The 24,582-nt window shown below is 38.8% G+C and overlaps 1 protein-coding gene across 3 annotated transcripts in view; it reads left to right on the top strand.

Moving 5' to 3' along the window:
- LOC127368213 (netrin-G1-like) overlaps positions 1-19,896 on the top strand; it is a 57,098-nt gene extending 37,202 nt beyond the window's left edge. For 2 of the 3 annotated variants that reach the window (XM_051408788.1, XM_051408781.1), the window contains exons 4-7: positions 6,800-6,972; positions 11,132-11,158; positions 12,394-12,438; positions 18,324-19,896. In XM_051408788.1, the coding sequence (XP_051264748.1) occupies positions 6,800-6,972; positions 11,132-11,158; positions 12,394-12,438; positions 18,324-18,562 (484 nt within the window). In that variant the 3' untranslated portion in view covers positions 18,563-19,896. The remainder of the gene's footprint in view (positions 1-6,799; positions 6,973-11,131; positions 11,159-12,393; positions 12,439-18,323) is intronic. The other variant, XM_051408799.1, reaches the window with a different exon arrangement.
- The last annotated feature ends 4,686 nt before the right edge of the window (positions 19,897-24,582 follow it).

Raw genomic sequence — 24,582 nt, 5'->3', positions numbered from 1 at the left:
GTGAGTCTGTGACTCTCCTCCTCTCCTCGTGAAAAAGTTCAATGCCATCCAAAATGTAAAAGGAAGAAGTCAATGTAAAGTAATGCTGTCAAATTCATTATGTTAGCTGGATTTGCTTTGTTCCTGCTTAAATGACTTTTGTTGACATAGAAGACTGTCTCTTTCTCTGTACCTGCAACTGTGTGTTATGGAGTTTGCTAAAGACAGCCTAGATGTAATCATTTTAGCTTTGCCAGTTTATGAAACCAGATAGATATTTTATTTAATTCACTGGTATGTTATAAATATATATATGTTTCACATTGAAGCAAACCAGGGCCATTTTTATAAACATTTAAATGTATTAACTCCATATTTATTTTAATACCACATTATGCAAGCTATACTGTGTATTTGAATATACATGACTGATTTTGTTTGTTGAAGTGTAAAGACAGTTTAGAAAACCAGATAACCTTGAATATGTTTTCCCACTTCAAGGTTTATTTGTATCGCACCTTTCAGCTATATTATTGCAGGATTTATACTGAGGTCTAAAGTCTCACCAACATTAATACTGAGACAAATAACACTAGGAACCACCTTTAAGGGTTTAATATGTAACATTTCCACATTAAATTGTCTAAAGACGATCAGACCTATTTTGTTGAGTTGTGTACTCACATTATCACAAATGTTTCCAACAATGTTTAAACCCAGAGGACGGTGTGTGTACAATGGTGGTTATTTAACTCCTCTGATCCCATGCTACTTCATGACATCATCAAACTACATATTTAGTTTGTTTCTTTATGTGAGAGACCCCAGAGTGGCAGAAACGATATAGAAAAGATATAGAAAATGATATACTATAAATATATGCATTTAAATAAAGTTTAGCTTTACGTATAAAACAGATTAAACAGGAAATAGCAATTACAAGACTGGTAGAGTACAGAGCAAGATACAGTATGAGCGAAAAGTCCTAAATTTAATTTGATAAAACAATGGCAGGCTGAAAAACTTTAAGCCTCCTTTCCCAGAAGATCTGAGTCTGGAAGGTACATAACATAACAGCAAATCAGAAATGTGTTTTGGCCCTAAATAATTTAGTCCTTTGTAAACCAACAGCAGAATTTTTAAAGTCAGTGCAAATATCTAGGAACTGGAGTGATGTGGTCCACTTTTTTGGTCTTAATGAGGACTCTAGCTGCAGTATTGTGAATCAGCTGTCTGACAAGATTTTCTAAATCCTGCTGAGACATACTGCAAGTCCCTTAATACTTGATAATTATTAAGGTGAGAGTAGGCTTACTTTGTATTTGTCTAGATGTGTAAAAATACATTTAGATTTAAGATTTCTTGCTTGGTTTATGGTTTTTGACATGAGGGATCACTCTGACCACTGATCTTTAATCATTCTTTTTTGGGATCAAAAACAGTTGTTTCTGTTCCATCTTTGTTTAGTAGGTGGAAATTTTTGCCATATTGTACCAGAGTGTCACTTTTTTGGGGACCTTTAATATTCCCACTCTTATTAACCAATTTTGTAATTTTCCCAATAACAGAATGTAAGAAAGGGATGAAATTCTGAATGAAGTTCTCCCATTTTGCTCCCTGTGTAGCTCACATGTACCAGACATCAAACAGCCTTTCTTTCCCTGTAAGGTGTTGGGCAGGTTATTCTGGTTTGGTAACACATTGACATTCATCTAAAACTTTCAGCAAGGCCAAAGTTTCACTCAACAGCCTTGATCTCTCCATATCTGTCAGAACCATCACTGGTCAGGATATGTGAGGCTCTCCAAGTGTCTTTTCGAGGAAAGTTTCAGGAAACCTCTGTATGTATTTATACAGCATGGAGGCGCATTACAGGTTCTGACCATGGGCGACTTGTGTGAGGGAACAGGTGAGATATAGAGCTGAGGGAGACTGGTTTGCTCAGTCAGTCTTATCAGTCAGAGTGGCGGCCATGGGTTAAATCTCTAATGGAAAAAAGAAAGAAAGGGGGCTTACCAATCCAAAAAAAACTGTAGCCATTTTATAAAATTCTCAACAAGAAATGTCTGCATAAATATTTGCAGGTTTTAGGCAATGGTCTCAGGAGAAGTTGCTTTTTTAGAAAATATTTTGTAGGAACCACTGTTTTTCCAAGGGTATAGATAATATGCAATTTATTTTCCTTATCTTCATAGCAATGGGAAATAATGCACTGACAGACATTTTAGCTACCAGCCCTTCATCGGTGTACGCCCTGACCCCCTGAGCCTCAGGATTTATACTCTACCGCAGGGGTAAACCATCAATTAGGCCAATCACATCCACAAAGAGAAAGAAAACCCAAGTTAGGGACCAACATGAAACACTAGACACATATAGCCTAGAGTATTGTAGGTATTATTGTATTATAGTCAGCATCAGCAACTGTTCAAGTAAAATAATATGAGATTTATAGTAGCAAGAAGCCACAAATTGAAGTGCAAAAAATAGAAAGTGCAGACTTTACTCATAAGCACAGCGTGGTTACAACAGGACTAACATTGATTGAAAAGTAAACTTTTGGGGGCATCTAGGTAACATGTAGGCTACCTGTTGTTTCAACAGCATGCTGTCAAAATGATGGTTATATATAGTATAACCAAGATGGCAAAACAACTTTTCATCTAAACTTAGCCGAGTTTGAACAGAAAAATCTAGCAATGCTTATATTCTTCTTCTATGATGCCAATGGTCTGCACACATGTATTAAAGACTTATTTACAGCAGTGATTTTAACTTGTCATAGTAGGAAAATAACAGGTGTTACTTATAACATTATCAATTGACTCATTCTATTAAAGTGCCTCCGTAAGCCATGACAGTAAACAAGTTTCCATAATTTGCAGTATTTAGACTTCTCCTTTTTTCTTTACTTCTGCCATTTCCAATTAGGTATTTCTTGTTGGTTGTGAATACGACAAGAGGGGAGCATTCATATGCACTCTTCTCGTCAACAGAGTAAAAATTACCCCATTCTAATGCAGTGTGTTTTTTAATCAGTTCACCTGATTCCTATCCCCTTGAACCCTTGTAATTTATTAGCAACTTGTCTGAAAGGTTATGCAACAAATGTTACATCATATTCTTTAGTCTTCCACAATTACCTCAGCGATAGACTAGACTAATACACTTTGGCAAAAATGCACTTTATTCAATAACAGTTAAAGGTTTGATTACTGTAAATGTAGACAAGAAATCAGTGGCTTTGAGTGTCTTTTCTTGGAAGTCTCTGTAAGGTTACATTTGAAATGAGCAAAAAAGGAAATTTCCCCGTCAGTTCAGCCTCTTCTACTTTAACAAGTTCTCTGCTCCTCTGCTAGAAGCTGTCACAAGGAAGGAAAGTTGTGTTAGACATGGTAAGCCCATCACGACAGTGCCAGGCAGCCAGGAGAAACCAAGGTTAAGCAGCAGCCAAAGGAGAAGACACAGGGCACTGCTGCTGTCTGCTCCAGAACATAAACTAGACCCTCGCCTCATCTTACTTCACTATAAAAATTTGTTCTTTTTTACATTTGGTATGCAAATTGATTTGGTTGGAATAAAGACCAGAATCTGTATCACATTATTCACCACAGACAGCATAAATGTCTTTTTTCAATGTGAGGATTAAGGAAGGTCATTTACTGTATAACTAAGAAGGTCATGATGACATTCATAATTAGATAAAAACCTTAGATGAGCATAAAGGCACACATTGTACATGTCTCATTACAATTTTTAATGCTGTGTGCATCACAGACTAAATGTCATTCACCTCCATTATGTGACACAGATATCTCAAAACCTGCACAAATAAAGAAAGTATCTTCATAGTTTGATAGCGGGAGTGAGAAAAAGCCTTTTTGTGATTTTGATGGACTTCCCTTCCCCTTCACTTTCCTTTTAGTAGTGTCTAGTAATGACTCCCTTTACCGCATTCATGCACACACACACACACATACACACACACACACACACACACAAATACACCTCAACAGTAACTGACACACACTTTATCGATAACAGTGTTCATTTCATCCTTTCTAAGAGCATTTTTACCCCCAGCTGAAGAAACGCAATTGATGGGAAGGACAGAGAGACGCTATGATCTCCAGTACCTCCTAAGGGAGGGTCACTTGTTTGGATAATGGATAATACCAATTGCTATTGGGCAGTGCACGGGATAAAAGGTCATTAAAACTTCATGAAATGTGTCTTTGAAATAGTGCAGGTTCAAAAGGCTGGACATACAGGGAATCTCTTCCCTCTTGTGACCCAAACCGGGGACAGAAAAGCTTTCTGATTTCAATATGACAATGCCAGCGGCAAAAGCATCACATCCCAGAGCTCCCCTGAGTCCACATCCTCTACTCTATCAGCGTGCACCGGTTAGGCGCGATGATCCAAATTTTGCTGGTTTTTAATTAAGTGGAAGGTCAAATCTCATCTCTCTTTACTTCAGGGAGCTGCTGCTGTCTGCATGGCAGAAGAGCTACACCCAGTCATTAATTTTATGGAGCAGGGACTTTAATTGATTAAAAAGTTAAGGACTATGGGGAATGCGTGGTAAGAGGCTCTAGCATTTAGTTGCTGTGAATGTGTGCTGATATGCAGTCGCATCCATTATGGCTGGTAATATTGTGAGACAGCACTTAACCTGAGGTAAGATGGTGATTTTCTTGTATAGACTCAAGAAGTTGTTTTCAACTTTAATGTTGCTGTAGCTGTCGAAATCTATGTATCTACAAATGGCGTTTAGTTTTTTGGGGCTTTAACTTAAAGGTGTATATGATCATCTAAGGGTAACGTGAATTCCTGCATGATCACTAAAGATTTTAGAGTTTTATGTGCTTTGAATCATTGAAAACAGTAACAAATCAGAAAAGATTCTGCTGTTACTATAGCTTGAACTATTTCAGGCACTTTTGTTACCAAGTGAGCACCTCTCATCACAGATGTATTAGTCATAACGTTCCTTTAAAAATAAGGATTTATTTTTTTACTTGCAATCCAGATTAAGTCATTTAATGCGTAACACACTGTTACATAGTTGTAAAAAGATAGGATGAATGTATTTATTAACTATTTTTACTTGACACATCCATAATGTATAAACAGTTAACATAGATAGAATCATATATAATGATGCATTCAGTAGTTTTAAATACAGTTTTATGTACACAAACAGGTAATAAATGCTTGAGCGTACTATATGGTATAAGACAACACAGTATGTGAATATTTATAATTGTTGCTCATTATAAATTATAACTAATACATTTGAAACTTGCAAAATTGCATTAAGCTATTATAAGGATATTTGTGAACAATTCAAAGCCCTTAATAAGCAAATGTAATTTTGTTTTGTTATAAATATTATGTTAGCCTGACACGATCCCAGGATATTTACTATCCTGTACATCAAGGTATTATTATATATGTTTGTTGGTGGAAAGCATGAATTTAAATAAAGATAATTATACACATATAGTGTATAGTGCTTATAGATGCAAAATAGTCTAACCCATATGTGGGTGTTACCAGACATCCACATTACTTTAGACCCTATTTAGACGTTTTACTGCCGTTTATCAGCTACACAGAACAGGCTATAGTTTCCCTTGTTTCCCGCAGTTATCTATCATTAATGCGAGATGTCACAGTAAGGCCAGGAAGTCAATTAGAATGGATGTATTTCTGACTGCTGCTGTGATTTCTCTGTCTCATGTTCACTGCCGATTGTAGGCAACAGATACCCGGCTCCTCGGTTTGAAATGGGAGAAATCTTCCCGCGGAAGCACTTTGTAAAAACAAACATAGTCATGATGTGAAACCATGAGCCGCCCAAATCCCTGTGGACGGGTAGTGTGTCAGATCCACTCGATGCCCCCCCCGTATCAACCACCCCCCACCTGCCCAAGAAGCTGATGTCACTTGTTGTAACCTTTTACCCTCTTAGGAGTAAAAATCAAATACAGAGAATTATATTTGGAACACATGTGGTATATGAAACTGTAATATCTCATGTGACTACAAACACAGCCTGCTCTGCCTTTGAAAGAGCGCCTCACTGTAAGTAAACACAACTCTTACGAAAATAAAAAAGGTTATATTCTGAGACCATGCAATTTACTCTCTGCTCATTCAAATTGTTAGAACAAGTGCAAACTACTAGTTCTTTTTCTATACACTTGGAACGTTTGGCAGGCTTGTTCCATGTGGTCAGAATAACGGGGGTGGATTTGGTTGAGCGTTGAAAGCCGTCGGGCCTTCTCTCCTCTCCTGTCAGGAGCATCTGTCCGCTCTGCCACAGTTCTGTCTAATAAACCAGCTCCGTCGAACGGTAGGGTTTCCTGCCTGAAGGCTCCCTTGCCAAATAACACAGTAACTTTGAAGAGGAAGAAAAAAGAGAATTCTCTGGCTACGCTGCTTCTCTTTATGCTATCATTTCTCTATCAGATCCCTGTTTTAGGCTCAATTAGTGAATCTTACAGAGTGCCTTTCATTTAGCTCTCACAGTGGCAAAAGTGACCTTATTCGCGTCGCCGTTCTCTCCGCCGGGGCAACAACAAATGAGGCCTTGTTTTTTTAAAGGAGAGCATAATGAAGCTTTGTGAAGGCACGATCCAAGTCAGATAACCCACCAGGATTTCAATTTACCCCTGTCAAAAATTTGAAAAGCACAAATAAACACTGCAGCAAGGGCAGACTTTGTGTATTCCCTCCAGAGGATATTGATTCAATGGGTGCGGGATGATGCCTATTCATGCGTCCGTCTTTTGTTGTTATCTTTCTGTCTCAGGTGCAAGTGCAACCTGCATGCCAACAGCTGTGTTTTTGACAAGGGGAAGCTGGGCTGTGAGTGTGAACACAACACCACAGGGCCAGACTGCAGCCGCTGTAAGAGGCACTACCATGGAAGAGCCTGGAGTGTGGGCTCCTACCTCCCTATACCCAAAGGAACGGCAAATATATGTAAGTATACCCATATTTCTTATACTAATAACAGTAGTCGTAGACTGACCATGCAGCTAATTTGCTAGTGATATTGTTGGTGCTGGAAGTAACCGACCATTTCCTATCTGGCTACAGCAGACAGCGACCTATTATTTTTGAAAATGTTTTACTCTTTGCCCTTGAGAGATTGTTGCACCTCTTTATCATCATCACAGGAGTAAAATCAAATACAGAGAAGTATATTTGGAATACATGTGTTATATGAAACTGTAATCTTTCATGTGAGAACAAACACAGCCTGCTCTGCCTTTGAAAGAGCTCTTCACTGTGAGTAAACACAACTCCTGTTATAATATAAAATATAAAATAATATTTTGAGAACATGCAATTTACGCTCTGCTCATTCAGTTTGTTAGAAAATGGATTTCCCCATTGGGGATTAATGAATTAATCTTCTTCTTGACCTAAGTTCTTGTGGAAAACTCTGTTTTTTTATCATGTGAATAATCGCTTTATTCTCTCAGAAGCAAAATGGAAGAATCAGAATATCATTCTATGCCCAAAATCCTTCATGTTGTGTTCAGACAGAAAGCAAAGTGAATTGTTGTCTCACGTCATTTGCATGAACTTGACCGCTGGACAGCCAATTTACCAACTGTACAGACATTAGCTGGAAGCTAGCTAGCAACTGATGAACTGATTGTGTCTGTTGGCGTGTGTCTCTGTCTATGTGTGTCTCCAGCCTCTGACTGAACTCAGAACTCACAAGAAACTCCAGTTATTTCTGTTATCTCCCTCCAGTTCATTTCCTTTTTCCTCTCATCTCTGTACATTTATGAAGTATATTCATGAAGCCCAGGGATAAGCATGATATATTTCTGAAGTTGAAATTTTTATTTTAACTCACACAGACGTCTTTGCATCAATTTGCGCCACCCTGGGCAAATTTGGGTGTCATTGTATCTTTCTATTGACTTTATCTGCAGTGGCACCAATTCGCTTCACATTTTGTCTGAACACACAGTTAGGAACGTGGTCATGGTGGGTGGTAGAGCTTTCAAAAGGTGTAACATTGACACAAAAGGGGGCAGTCTGCATCCTTTATCTCGCAAAAATCATTGTCAATGTTGGTACCATGATCTTCCCCACAGATAGTTTTTTTTGAGCATTGAGGTTCATTCTTGATCTTGGATACAGTAGTTCCACAAATAATTGTAACTTAAAGTCCACTACTAGCTTTTTCAGGAGCTTTTAACCACCTTCAGTTCACCCACGGTAATTATGGAACTGTAGTCACATGACAACAGTTGGTCTTTTCCAGGGGGGGCTTGTAGCATCTGTTCCTATTCAAGCATTACAGGTATAACACCTGTTACAACGTGACCCAATTTCAAGCCACAACCAAGCTATCTCCATGACAACTCCATATGCCAATGAAGACAGTAAGATATAGCTGAAAGCTTCCCGAAAGGCTTGTAAGCAGAACTCAAGCTAAATTTATTCTATAATCTATGCTTAATCTATAATGGTGGTCAATCACAAAACCTTCACGTCATTTTGGCAGGCTGTAAAAAGAAATGACCTATTTTGTTATTTAGATATAACCATGTCTTGCCTGTTAAAAGTTGATCAACTTAATAACTTAATAACTAATCAGTTGATAAATCATGTTATGTTTCATTCATTCATTATTAAGTAAATAGCACTCATTCCAATTCTTTAATATTAAATGTAATACTCCTACTTCAACTTCATGACAACCTAGTGCTGGATATTTTTTAGCCTGTTCACGTGGTAACTCCGAGGCAGAAGGTGCTCTTTTGCATTATCCCCATTATAATCTTGGACGGGAGTTGAGTCACATTTATCAAATCCCTTGCCTGAGGCAGGGGGCTCATTGCCTCAATAAATCTAATACAGCCACTCAGGGATGTGGTGGTGGACGGCCAGGCGAGGCCAGATGGTGGAAGATCTAGCCCTCTGGTCCTCCGTTCACACTGATTCAGCCTTACAGTCAGAAACACTCATGGCAACGGTCTGCTAGGACTGACAGCAGGTTTTTCAGATGCTCAGTTTGATTGTCTGACTTGATTTCTCAGACATGGTTGCTCTGATTAGATGTGTACACAGATATGATATTGCTATTGATCCACTGATTTGTGTGAGTACATTTTTGCAGTAACGGTGCCTTTTCTTGCTCTTCTTTGGGCTATGATGATGAATTGGATGATTATAAAGTAATTTGTGTGAGTGTGTCTTATGAGTCTATGGTTGTGTATGTATGTATGTATGTATGTGCACAAAAAACACATCTGACTGCATGTGGGAGTTTGTTTGTGAGAACGTTCGTGAACTCTAAGGAGATATTGCAGGATTTACCCCTGCACCTCTTCTGTGTTATGAGTCTCCCTGCAGTGTGGTTCTCACTGTCAGATTGACAGGCCGTTATTAAAAAATCCAACACTTGGCCGCATCTGCACTGAACTGATGAAACCAAGGTCTAGCCATATCAAAAGCAATATTAGCACTTGTTTGGCAGTGGCATAAAATGCAATAATGTTGCACATGGAAGTGACGTAGCAATATTGGTCCCCCAGGTGTTGAATGAACACACTTTTGTCTTAAATTATTCCTATCTCATAAGTAAAGCCAATGCCATGTAACATGCCTTTATTCATTATGTGAAGCTCATATTTCCTATGAGGATATTAAACATACAGCCCTTGTATCAAGACAAATATGCTGAACATGTAAAATGTAATTATGGTTTAATAGCTTTCATCTGTCATCAAGTCTTCCTCTTTAATCATGGAAGTCATTTATCTCACAGGTAGTAACAAGGCGAGGTCTATTACATATTCAAATCCCTGCACATGCAGATATATGGACATATGTGACCCTTCATCCAGTAATAAATTAGAGGGCCCAAAATGGAGCCCTGCGTTGCTATGGGCCATAGCTGTCAGCTGCAGAGAGTGACTGAGAGTGATTCAAATCCAAGGCTTCCCTAAAAGAAGCAGGAGAAAGCTCTGTAAGTTGGCTGCTGAGCAGAAGAGGAATCACTTCGAGAATTATGTTGACAGTCCACTTTACAGGGAGCGTCAACTCATCTCGTGTTCCAAAGCAGGTTCACAGGTTAAGAGGGGTTGGGGCTGAGAGTTTGATCAGACTGTAGAATGTGTTTTGACTTCAAAGGGCAATATTGTTTGCCCTCCATTTCTCACACAGACCAACTATTGGTTAGGGATTGCAGCTTGCTTGCTTTCTTGCAAATTGGAGCTTAAAATTCGTGCTTTACCTGCTACTGCAGTGTTGTGCACTGGCCAAGAGTCGCTGTGACTGCTCCAAACTGGTAATAAAGTGATGAATGTGTTGCAAACAATATGAAAACCCCAGAGAAACATAATCAATGGAGGGCAACACAGTAAAGCTTGAATAAAAGGATCAGAAATTGCACTAATTGTGGGGTAGGATTTGTCCACTGATTACATTAGTTTAACACAATGATGGTGACTCTACTGCCAGAAACTGATAACACATGTTCCAGACAATGGCTGCAACAGGGTTGCCAAAGTCAGCTCCAGCAGCACACAGACAGGGCCTTTTGTTTTACTGCTTATAAAATTACTTTCTAATATTTCTTTCAGCCTACGTAGTTTACAGGTGATGTTTTGCTTGTGGTACAACACTATATTGGAAATCCCCCTAACCTATCAATTGGAGAAGATTACAATGAATAATATGAATTATTACAGATGCTGTTTGTCTTGTTTGATTAATTAATTCAAAAATGATAGAGGAATGATCTACCTTTTAAAAGATGCCAATAGCAGAAACCGTGTTTATTTCGAACATAAATGAAAATGGTGATGAAAAGACATGTTATGTACTTAGAGTTTTGATTCTGTTGACATTTCATCACTGACAGACCTGTTATTATCATCAGTAGAGGGCGGGTGTTGGACCATGCAGTGGTCAGGTTTTCTGCAGAGCCATGGCTGCTGTTAATCAGTGGACACAGTGGAGACCAATTGGAAGTGCTGCAGGGCTTTGAATTATTCAAGGCAAACAACTCACACAAAAATGTTTTCTCTTGCAGTTTCATGACTAAAGTTTCAAGAGTAAAATGGCATGAGTCAAGCTTTAATTGAACACTGTTTCTTTGCTCTTTCCGCAGGTGTTCCCAGTAATCATGGACCAGTGCGTAAGTTTATCAAACTTTTTAAATTGGCATGCTGACTAATGGTTTCCTCCCTCAGTGATGACTAACTATTGTCTGACTGATGATGTTGGTGTGAGAATTTGTGCCATACATTACCGTTTTCATTCATCAGTATAATTTCCACAATGAGGAAAATCTCCCCTTACAAGAAATTACTGTAGGATAACATCTTGATACCCTGCTTTTATGAATGGAAGTGAACCAACGAATGGTTTGAGAAAACCTTACTTTTCTCCAATGCAATTTTAATTCTTCGAACATTTTTTAAATATAAGAAGCTGCATTTGAAACAAGTAGAATTTTCTCACCCCATTGGCAACATTTTCTTGTTTTAAGAAGAAAAAATAACAAGACAACAAGGATTATAACTGATCAAATCATATATACTCCACCTTCCTGCCAAAAGTTTTGTAGACCATGCTGTCCTGTTTAATATACTGAATCAATGGCTGATTTCCATATATTTACATGTAGCATTAACATCAATGAGCAGATTAACTTAATGCTGTATAAACTTTGTGGTAAATTACACACCAGGAGCAAGTTTTAAGATGATTTTTCATTTTCATATTGTACACAAATGAATGAAAAACAATGGCTGCCTAAAAGGTTTCCTACCCTGCAGGCATCCATTGTTTTAAGGTAGGAAATACTTTAAGACTGTGCAGCATGGTTTGCAAAATGGTCAGCAGCAAAACACATATGGTTTAAGTTTAAATGACTTGCTAGTCCATGAAATACTGTTGGGAGTCCTGCATGTTTGGGCCAGTGTATCAGTAGGTACTATTGAGTATCCTTTTTTTTTCTCCACACAAGAATATTTGCTCTAAGCGCACAGACAGATAGTTTCCCAAAGCCAGAGAAAAGAAAAACATATTTTATCAAGACATGGTTCCCACCATGCATCCATACGCATGTTGATGCCTGAAGGTGACTCCTCGTACTGGATAACAAAAGCAGCTACCATATGTACATGTCTCTGCATTTTGTCTTGTTAAAGATTCACTCATTTAAGCTGCATGCACACTATTCTACATTACTACTAAACATGTGCCAGACATTTTCCAATAACTCTGAGGCAAATTAGCCCAGATAACAAACGGATTAATGTAAAAAACGAGAATCTCTGCATGCTGTCCCTGTGCTTTAACTACATATAACAGCATGAATTATATGACAACTCAGTGTAATATATAACCTCTCCCATTTTTACACAGATCGAGCAAATGCTTCATCTCTTGGTGTTGCAAATCGTAACCAAGGTAGGCTTATAGGCTTTGTAACTTCAATATCAACAATACAGAGGATGAATTGATTGCTTATTGATTGGCAATTTGAAAAAAAAAAGTGTAACGTAGGAGATGCAAATAGCGCTATGCAGGTTGTTTTCCCAAAGCCCAGATTCTTTCATCCTGCATGCACACAAACACACGCTGGTCCTTACAAGGCAGACCTTTTGTTGTGAGAACACTGTAGGGAATGGACCACATGCCTCGTGATCACAGAGTCCACTGCCTCCTAACCCCTTTGATCATGCCCTCTTTTTAAACACCCAGAATGCTCTCTGGGGGTGCACCCTTTCTGCCATGTTCACAAGGAAAAAAAGGAAAGCGGAGAAGGAGAGGGAAGGAGAGAAGAAGCTCCAGGGGGGTTTATGTAGATTGATCTCCAGCTATCTCCAGCTAATCCTCAGGCCCAGATATCCTGTGTAGTGAGTGTTAAGTTGCATCTGCACCACTGCTCTCACAGCCAGAAAAGAAAAATTAAAAGAGGGCTTTCAGGATTTCCACAATCAAGGGAGGGCATTTCCTTCCCTCTCTCGTCTGGACTCTTAAAGCTGGGAATAAGATGCACCTATGAAAATAAAAAGTGTTTGCTTCAGTCAGTTGAAAAGAAACCAGTTGATGCACTGGACTGGATTACAAACGATTCTGCTTTCCTGTGTAATCGCAATAATTTCCATATAAAGTATCAGAACACAGTATCAATCTGACCTATAGCAATTTTCACAAAAAGCTTTTATATGTAGGTGTACTGCATTTGCCACACTTACGTCAGTTCTAAACACTTCATGTCAGTAGGTGTTTTCATAAGAGAAATCATTAAGTGCGGGAGGGGTGACATTTTCTTTTGCAGAGAGGTGACATTTTATAGTGCAACAGCAGTATCTCAAATAAAAACAAGGACGTTGTTTAGCATTTGCAGTAATAGGTATCATTTGGGGCTGCAACTGATTTTTTTTATATTAATACAAATTATACCGATCAGTTTATCAATAATGTGGCATGTCATGGAACAAAAAACCCTCAAATTTACCAGAGTCAAATGAGACTTATCTTATCTATGTTATCTATGTATTTTTGAATGGGACAAAGGCAGGTTAGCTCAGGTTAGTTAGTTTCCCTGTGCTTCCACACTTTGTTCTAAGCTAAGCTAACTGGCTGCTGGCTGTAGCTTTACATTTAACATACATGAGTGTGGTACATAAATCTTCATCTCATCTAACTCTCAGCGAGAAAGGGAATATTCCCCAAATGTTGAACTAGTCCTTGAATGTTTCTAATCTTCCAAATGTAACACAGGACTTGAGTAAAAGGAAAATCAGTCACTGTCTGTCTTTAGATGCAATTTTGTATTCCTGCCACTGTCAAGTGTTACTTTGCAGCTGACAATTTATGTTGAACTTTAGAGCCTCAAGTCATGACTAATGATGAAGCCTTCATGTTAATATGATAACAGGAGGCATGGCTGAACACAGGTTTCAGCTTACCCTGACATCATGGCAAAAGATATTGATTCAATGTAATTGAAGCAACACTATTCTGTCTCAGAGCATATAATTAGCAGATCCTGTATCTGAAAACTGTCTCCACTTATAGTTAATTGCACTAGTGAATCTATAGTTCTAAAAGCTTTTTAAAACTATTAAATTAAACTATGAATATGATTTCCCCCTGTATGTAATTAAATGGATGAGCTGCTGTCCCTCCAGGGTCCTTCTTGTAAAAAAGGGATCTTTAATACTATAGCTCCCTTTCATGACTGCAGCAAAACTCAGCAATTTGTGTAATATTAGATCTGTTCATATGAAATGACACATTTAAAAAGGTTGGCTTTTCAATAAAACTTATTTCTAACACATAAGTTCTAGATCTTGCACAAAAAAGAGTGACAGGAGCCATGGTCCAGCACATCGATTTGTGACTTTTAACCTGATACCACGGTGTGACTTGCTGTATCTCTGACACTTCAGTCTCACAGTGTCTGAGGACATCAAGAGTTCACTGAGATGAGAGGATTAGAGAACTGCCTGAGTATGTCTCAGACATAAAAAAAAGTCACAATAGAAGGAACAATATGTCCAATATCTCAGTATCATACTAGATGAAATGTGTCCTAATTGACCAAATAATTTAATGAGTTGAGTTGAATTGTGGTCAAATACAACAAGACAAAATTACATTTAAGAAAAATACCTTTCAAATGCATCATGCTTGCACACACGCAGCAATATGATATTTAATTCAGCTCTTTGTCTTTCCTATTTATCACTGTTTTGCTGTTGCTGCAGTGAATATTCTCCATGTTGCTTCGTGCAACACCAAGGCCCAAGGATGGATCTGTCATAACAGTTATACTGCTAAAATGTCACACATCTGACAGAGGTGTGAGGTGCACATATGTCTCAGAAGAGAGTATGCTGGTGCTTAGCCATGATTCGAATTTTCTGTGTTCTCACTTGCTGCCAGCACAAGTATGAGAGTGAGTGACATCATACCGGCAGATTTGTCAACTCCCCTACATAAGAGACCATTGTATGTAAAAACTGATTAATAAAAAAGGCTCATATTAGATTTTATTATCTATTTTTTTCCTATCTGTTATTAAACGGGCACTCTGCCAATTTTGCACATCAAGTTCAGTGTACTTATCACAGAGAGTACTGCTCATCCTGTGGAACTGTCTGAAAGAGTAACCCCTAACAAAAAACAATATTGAGTTGCATTATGGGAAATGTGGAATGCAGTGTTTTCGGGGGTTTGACCTGTATTTACTAGACTAAATGTGAGGATATTTCAGGCTCTGCTGCTCTAATTTTGATTATTCTTTCTCTTGTCCCCCAATTTTAAGTGCGATACAAAATTGCCCCTTTAAACTTTATGAGATGGTGATTACATTGTATATTTCACCTTTGATATTAGATAAAAATGTTCAGGTTACACTAATGATGACTGCATGTGTAATGCATGTGTAAATGCATCCTATTGTACACCATACAGTGTTGAGTATAATTTATAATTAATAAATCACTGATATGCTCATTGTATCCATAATAGATAAGAACTGAAGCTGCTGAAGAATTTACAAACTTATTATTATTTCACACATAGCCAGTCACTATGTGAGCTTTTTTCTGAGTGACACGAGATAATTGATTTATTTTACACTGTATTTTTTTATGACAGCAGTGCCCTATGGCTCCACAAAGACACCGCAGGCTTAAGCCTCTGGAAAAGAAAACTAATTGGGCTACAGATGCTTTTAAAAAGACAATGGTCCTTAGGGCCAGCTGGAGGACACACAGATTATCCTTGGGCCATAGGCAACAAAGTTAATGTGTAGACTAGACAATGGAGACTCAGCTGATCCCATGGAAATTTTGAACACACACAAGGCAGGTGTTTTCCATTAGCTGTAAAATTAGAAAGCTGACATTACTGATTGGAGTGTAGCCAGAAGGGCATTAATGTTTGAACCCACTGAGGACACAGCAACAGCACTCTGAGATTTAGGAGTCCATTTTCATCTGTTCAGAGTTCAAGTACAGACACTTTTAAACTAGTAAGGTGTTCATTTTTCTCAGCATGAGTGGACTAGAGGGTTTGGTCCTGTCAGGCTTGGACCAAGACTGGTCAAGACAAGGTTTCGCAGTGACTGTACTTTCTCCTACACGCTTGTAAGGCTGAGCTGTATTCAAATGGTTGTAATTGGCAACTTCACTGCTAAATGCCACCGTATCTGAATCTGAGTCCTTTAAGCTGCTGAATGTTCCACTGTTTTTTCACCAGCTAGTTGCTAAGTGTCTGTCTCGGCTGGGAATGTTGGGTGAGCTGTGTTTTTTAGAGCTTTTTCACTAAAAACAGCTGCAGCTGCCAAAAACGATGCTATGAGAGTGGTGAGAGTGAACCAAAACAATGAGTAGAGGAGGACTACAGATTCACTTTACATACATACACTCTGCATCACCAGGCAATTGCGAAACATACACAAAATGTGTTTTTCATTAAAACCTAAAGAAGCTGTTAGTGTTTCATGACAGGGAGGACAGTGCTTTCAAAGGGAATGAGAGGAATTGATTTGATCAGCAAGGTCTGATGCCAGCCTTTATTACACCCTATAATGATATAGTAATTCTAATCCAACTACTCATAGCTATAATTATGAAAATGATCAAAAATGTGTTCATCACGCTTACATACATCTGCACTATAATTATTTTTGTTGCTCAGTATTGATTTGCCCTTTAAAGAAGAATGAGTGCAAACACACAGCTTATTCCTGATATGTTTTACAGATCATATCAGGGTCTGTTATCTGTTTTTTTGTGTTTCATTAAATCTAAAAAATGATGATGTCATATTCACAGTATCGATTCAAAGCAGTTTTTTGGTGGAAAATCTTTAATCTAAAATAGCAATTGTAAATGTCAGATTTTGGTGTCAGTCTCTGAATCAAAGAGCAGCGGCTTCTTGCCAGACTCATTATTTTGCACCAGTGTTCAACAATCATACAGGGAGAAATCTATCATGCATCGTGCTACAAAACCTGCTGCATTTTAAGTATGGAGTACTGACTGGAAGAACTGCTGTATTTGCTATCATTATCAATCTTTCTAAAAACAGTTCTACACAAGAAGGCTGTCACACCAAATCTCTCAGGGTTTTCAAAAGTAGAGGCAGTTGAGGCAAGGAAAGTGGGTTCACTAGAAGAGTAGTTTACAACACTTCATCACAGAATTATTGAAAATCCCATATTGACAATAAACCCTATATCCACAGGTGGAATTTCCATTTAAAGCACATAACAGCAGTGGTGTCTGTGTGAAAGGGATGGGAATATTATTAAGTTAAATGCAATACCGATGCCTTTTTAATCAGTTTTGGCAGAAGCAATGATTATTTGTTGAGTTTATTCTGATGCATGAGCCACATTACTGAAAACCAAAAATGTGATTACTATTTATGCAGGGAGAGATATCCAATTACACTGAAATCTCTTGGCAAATATTACCTCTTCCAGGATTTCACCTCTGCCAGCAGAGGGGCTTCCTGGGATAATTGAGTCGTGAGTTTTTGTCTGGAAATGTGAATATAAGCTTATGTAGTTCTAATCAATCTATATCAAAACAAAGATATGTTGGTGGCCGCTAGAGAAATGCATTCCTGGATATTATCTCCTTTTCTTCTAACAGGGTTGCATTATTTGTTGTAAGGGTTAATGGCAGAGAAGAAAATAACAGCAATTGGGGAATTACCTAGAAATGCTTATTTGCATATCAAAGGCAGAGATGGTGTAAGTGGAGCCAGGTATCCGTCCCATGTCTTCTCCTCTTTCTGTGTGTGTCTGTGAGTGTCATTGTGCCAGAGGGAAGCACAATTTAATTCTCCTGTCCTGCAGAGATGGGCTATTCACAATACTCTGTCATCCCCCGATTCACTAATCATTAATTTCACCTCATCACTGCCATGGTTTGTTTGCTCTTTTGTTTTGCCAGAATTATTTGCTCTAAAGTCCCTTTGGTGTTCCTAAAAATATCCATACAATGTCTGTCTGTGTTCTTTTGTCATAAACAGTCATTCATGCAAAGGGTTTTCACAGGCTGTGGGTTGCATTCTAGTATTCATACAGTATGTGCCCTGGTTATCTGTCTATTCTTCCTCTGCACACTCCTACACAAAAGTCCTTGGTTTCACCCTCCCTAATGTGTCAGCTGTGCTCTAAGGACACAGAGCAATGCAGACAGGACAAGAAGAGGCAGCTTGTGCCCTGTGAACTTGCCTGTTGATGTTCTCTGCCGCCCTATCACTGAGTGATCTATTAATCACCCCTTCCTGTCTCCCCTGCCCTTTTTGCTTTGTCTCCGCAGCTCGGGTGTGTGACAACGCGATGCTGCGCTGTCAGAACGGTGGCACGTGCCACCACCATCAGCGGTGCCATTGTTCTCCCGGCTTCACGGGTGTCCTGTGCGAGAGAGCTCGCTGCCAGGGCCCTGGGGAGTGTGATGACCAATTGTCTGGACGGGCCTCCTTCCATCACCCCCCCATCAGCCGCCAGCTCACTCTTACCCTCGTAGTGCTCCCACTATTGATTGTTTCCCTTTGCTGAGAGACCTAGATGGCCTCCCATCCTCAACCAAAACCCTAAGACCACACATGTTGAGACTGAACACTCAACCTTAAGAACATGAAGGACAAAGGATGTCTGGACAATGTGCTAAGAATACAATATAAGCAACTCTTTTGCATCTCCAAGGCCACAGTTGTGGGTGACAGTGTTACTAGTGCAACAGGTGGTGCACTGATCTGTTATACTGAATACTAGACGGCTTTATGAAAGGCTTGGTGAAGTCACTGCTGTCTTGTGTCACAGAGGAAACAGTTGGAGCCCTCGCTGTGTGATTATGTCATTGGCTGATACTTCATTAAACGCTGGAGACTTGGATAGAGCTACCCACATTCTGAGAGAAAACTGTACAAAACTAGACACATGATTTCTAAGTATCATCTGAAGTTATTAAAAAATAATAATGTGGACGGGAACATCCTAAAACATCTTGCCTCACTGCCTCCTTCCTTACTTGTTACCTTCTTCTTCTCTCCTTTCCCCTTCTTCCCCTCGCTCTTCCCTTTTTCCCTCACTTTCTCCTACCTGTGCTTTGGTGACTCTGGTGATTTTACTTTGCTGAAGGGTGTCCGTTGTTTTGCCAAATGCTGCACATGTATTATTATCAAGCCCCGTGACAAGTACCAATCTAGTACTTTTTCGTTTTATTTTTCAGAGGCTTTGTAGTCATGCTTGAGCTCACCTGTATGGGAAAAAAAGTTGTAACATACTGTAACTGTATTTAATTTTTGTATAAAACAGATATTTTCATGACTACGCAAAACAAAAAGATGTATTACTTGTTTTCTATTGCTGCCAAACTGTCCTAGATGTGGACTAAGTGCATAAGGAGTTTGGTTGTATTATTTCTTTGCTTGTGTGGCACATGGTTCTCTTCATTTGAGAGCTGCTGTCAAAACTATGTTTACATACACACTTACACAATACACTTCCACCAAAGGGAAAAAGAAAAACATGTCTTTGTCTTGTTGTTGAACAGTAGTAATTTTATTAAGTAGTAATATGACATTTGAGACAAGATGTGTAGAGTGTAGAAGTGTATTGTTTGTAGATAGGCACAAGCCAATGACAATAGCTGAATGTCATTTTAAAGGATTCTTGGAAGCTATCAATGTCAATCGTTGAATTCACTGAAGCAACAGTTGCTGGTAACAATGTATCAGTCAACAAATGACTTCCTAGTCATACAACTAAAGTTGTTTTTACTAATGTGCTGTAACCCATCCATGTTGTGCTCCTGAAAGGTGGGAGAATCAGAAGAATCCCAACCCAAAATGCTATCAGCTTTATGTAAATTTTACAAGAAGACTTGGGGGGGGGGGCAGATTGCATGGCTGTCGCAGAGGTTGTCCAGCTCAAATCTTTAATCAGATCTAATCCTTGAATCAAATGGAAAGAGGGGAAGGTTTTCTGAGCTGGTACGGTTGAAAGCCTGCATCCTGCTGCGGGAGCCTCCGAGAAGCGACACGTTCAGGAAATGAGCTTTAATTCATGGAGGGTCAATGAATAGAAATGAAGTCGCATCCCACTGGGTGACATATTGAGCACTGAGACCAATTTCATTTGAGAGATTAATTTTCCTCCAGAGGTTGTCATTAAACACCTAATTGTGTTAGAGTCTACTGTAAGTGCCTCTCATTTAATGACACTGTTGATGAATAGAGTAGCAAATGCCTTTTTTGACAGAGACTCTTGTCTGAGAAATCAACTTTTGGAAACTAAGATGAGGTATTTGAAATGAGTTAATAAACTGTGTAAAATAACAGGAGAGGAATGATTTGTTGGATAAAACACAAGAAACAATGTGATTGTCGATTCATTTCAATTAGAAAATAAATCAGTAAATCCTTGTAGAATTGACCATTTGCTAAACTTCTCCCCAAAACCGTGATTGTCCAATTATAGGTTAACACCCGTAATAGGCAGCAGGCCTGCCAACATCCACATGCTGAAGTGGTGAACATTGGACTCTATTAAGAGTGATTGAATAGTTTTTTAACCTTTCCAACCTAAAAAAACAAGAGTACACCTCTCAGGAATTGAATAAACACTGTGTTTATCTGCTCTAACGTAAGCTGCAAATGTTAGCATGTCCAGCTAACTAGCTTACCTACAGAAGTAACCTGGAATAAGTCATCGTTCTTGCCAACTAACACTATACCACTGCAAAGCAAGCATAATGCTGTTTCTTTATCTTCATGTGTTCCACATGGATCCTTAACTGGCAAAGATGGTGACTTTTTGCTTAGGACATGCAGCTTTAACTTAGGCACAATATCATGTATATAGCCATAGAGTTCACATTTAAGACTCTTTTCAGACTTCTTTTAAAACGAGTCAGTTGGAAACAAGTCGGCTGGTGACAACATTATCTTAAATAAATAGCTAGCTACAGCAGATAAAATTGCCAGCTGTCCTTACAGCTGGCAAAAGACAATCGCCAGCTGGAAATGAGAATGCCTTTGTCCATGCAGAAAACACTAAGAATTACAGGTGAATCCCTTTTAAACTGCATATGTGCCATGCGAGAACAGAAAGCTTGGTAGTTGTACCAACGGGAACTAAGGGGGGCGGGGCTTAGCGAAAGGTCAATTGCTCTTTCAAGCTTGCGGATGTGACTAAAAGTGGTAAATAACAGATTTTACCCCTAAAATACAGTAACAACATCGTATCCAATATTGCAGTTGTATCACCCTCTGTGATTTAATAGTTTTGTTCAAGGTTCCTTTCTCTGAACGGGCTCTGCAGAACGTAAAGTGGCACACTTGAGACCGTTTGTGGTGACAGTTCGAGGAAAAGAAACTATAGAGCAGTGTTTAAGGGCCAGAGTGTGTGTGTGAAAGACAATTACCTTTATGACATGTTAGTGCAATAAAATTGGTGTTTTATGACACTTGCTTCTGGCTTTGGGCTGTATTTAGCTATTAGCACAAAAAAGTTGTAAGGTTAAATCCAAGTCTCTTGCACTTAAATGCAGATTATTGCACAAAAGGTTGATGAACTACTGGATGGAGACCATTGCTCTGCCTTTAAGAGCAGGTGCAACACACTGCAAACATCAACATCCTCAGCCACGAATGGAAAATGAGCGCCATAATTCCTCTACATGGTCTGCTCACTGTTAGAGTATGGGTGGAATATTTAGAGCAACTTTCTCTTTTTCTACACCAGATTTAAAACAAAGAAAAAGTAGCAACTACAACATGTGTAACTGAACATGCATGAAGCTATTTTCTTATACTACCATAAATAGCTAAGCAAAAATACAAGTGGGATTTTTGGAGTGTAGCATGATGCTTTTTGTCAGGGGTCAGAATGCAGTGCACAAAGAAAAGGCCTGAGGATTTTGTTCGCTAGTGATGTTCCCCACGGTTCTGTGTCACATCAACACCTTGTCCTTCCTCCTTTCACTTCTAAGACTCGGGAGGGGGTATTAAGAGGACATTTTTAGACATGAGCAGTCCTTGTGTTCTGCCACTGTCAGCACTGGTGACACCAAAAGAAAGTTACATAACATAAGACAAGGGGTATTCAGTATCTAGGAAAGAAGAGGCTCAGCAACATGACTGGAGCACTCAGCTTATTAGCAAACCAGTATCCATATTCAGTTAATCAATGACACTCTTTGAAATGCACAGCAATAGATCTCAAAACACAAACTGATGCTGTTCAGGGACACCTAAACTTCAGTCAACAGTGTAAATAATATTGAATGCATATATGATGAGCAGTGGCATATGAGTCCCCAGCTTCATATCTTTTCCCAGACTATTTGAATATGCTATAAATGGGAACACAAAGCCTAGTTCAAATGTCTTCCCTCGGCTGTTTTCAATTCAAGGGTAGTAATAAAGTAGTAGCAGTAGTTAAAGAAAGTGCAGCTTGTATTTTATTTTTTGAATGCTTATAATGTATAGGTACAGTGATATACAGCTTAGATAGAAGTTAGAGGTTGCAGGTCCTTGTAGGTCTACCATTCACAAGTCTACAATAAAACGTCCTTGGACCCCTCACTGAGCAAGTTTCAGCGGCTGGCTCAACTGTCACTGTAACAAAAGAAATTAAAAGTGTGGCTCCATATGGAGAGTTGAAGTTTCCACAAAGTCATTTTCTTCCTTTGAGCAGCAGCACCATTCTCATAGAGCAAAGGCTGCCTGCTACCTGACAATGGATGTAACTTTATTTATTTATTTGCTAGTCAGTTTGTTTGTTTGTTTGTTCAGAAAGATCTGTTGCAAATCTCCACCATTTGAAGAAAAGTTACACCTAGTCTTGCAAAATGATTGCGAGCACCAAATTAAAACTAATTACTGCACAGTACATAGCCTGCGTAAAACAGCTGGGAGAGGATGCCGCATAATCTGAGATGTTGATATTTTTTGTGTTTTTATTTTGTTTTTGTCTCTAATCTATGTGTCTGAGGATGAATTCCTTTAACTTTAAAGGCCTGGTTATACCATGAAGTGCAACACTAAAAGTTTTCCAGTCGTCTTTATTAAATGGTTGTGTATGGACTACTCTAACAGCTGTGGCAATCGAGCCAAAACTCTAGCACGCTAGATACCCAGGAACATGCTAGAGCTAGTCAGTGAGTCACAATTGTTCTATTTTCTCTATGCTGTCTGTGTATTCCTCCTGGCATGTTCTCATAACTATACATTCATTTTATTAAGAGTTATTGAAGAGGGGAAGACAGTTTCCTGCACTAGCAGGCTTAACTGTCAGATAACTCGCGTTAACTGTCAGTTAGCAAGCTTGTTCAGCTCAGTTGCTGACAATGATAAGTTCAATTAATTCAAAATATGTATTTTATACTATCAGCTCCTGTTCCATAACTGCCTGCAAACCATTCCTTTCTGGAGTAGTTTATACTTCATCAGAGAAGGGTTAAATAAAAGTGTACAGGGCAACACACCAAGTGAGTTAAAATCCTCTCCACCTCTCCACGGCACTGTCAAGACGACATGCTATTCATCAATGGCACTGATTCATTTGTGTGTCAAAGTTCACAAGTTAAACGAAACGCAATAAATGTGTGCAGATGTTCATTATCCCGACAAGAGAAGCCACTGATCATAGTAATCCCATTGAAATTATTGATTTCGCAGAAAAAAAATTATCCTTTTAAATAGAGATGTGACTGGGCCTTATAGTGAATGTCAGCCTCACTCAGTAACCTGCATATGAGCGAATCATTTCATTTGATTTGTTCTCTTCTGTAATATGGCAAGCTTATATTTAAAAGATGTGGTAATCAAAAAAAGCTCCACAGGGAGAAATCAGTGATACCAGGTAGAATTTTCCTCATTGTTACACCTTTTATCATCACATCTATCACATTCTAACAACACTATTTTTTAATTATGTAATAAACAAAAATCTGCAAAGGCAGAAATACAATAGACAACAATGATGGTTTTGGGTGGAGAATAATGATTAAACTTTTATTAGATATGTAGTAGATAATTGTTCTTTGAAACAGTAAAAAGAGGCTGAAAATCATATGAGACAGCCTGAGGCACACACCAATGCAAAAATGCACCTTACGTGCCTTTATGTTTAGAACACATACTATACATTCAGCCAGGCACTGACTCACCAACATCTATAGGACCTTCCGCCCTATTCATCCTAATCAATTTTTCAGCTCCAGCGGTAGAAGTTGTATCGACTCCATTTTTGCAGCAACACATCAGGAATGGCACTTATGGAGGGGTGGGAGCAGCATGCCATCTGTGGCTTTATCAAACTCCTATTCACATCCCTGACATCGCAAGGACAGCTGGTGGGTGGTTCGCTGGCTTGGCGCACAGAGCCAGAGTACACTAGAATCAATAGACAGAACAAAGAGGAAGTTAAGCTGCCTCAGCTGGAACATAATGGAAATACCTTCTTTCCTACTGCTCTTTCAGAGTTCTTGGAACCGACTAAACAGGAAACGACATTTCCACTCTGCCTCCATCCATTAGTTCAAGAAAGATATGAAAAATACACATATACTA

The sequence above is a fragment of the Dicentrarchus labrax genome, unplaced genomic scaffold, assembly GCF_905237075.1.
Source record: "Dicentrarchus labrax unplaced genomic scaffold, dlabrax2021, whole genome shotgun sequence".
Taxonomy (NCBI): Eukaryota; Metazoa; Chordata; class Actinopteri; family Moronidae; genus Dicentrarchus; species Dicentrarchus labrax.
This window is presented reverse-complemented; position numbering and strand designations above follow the sequence as displayed.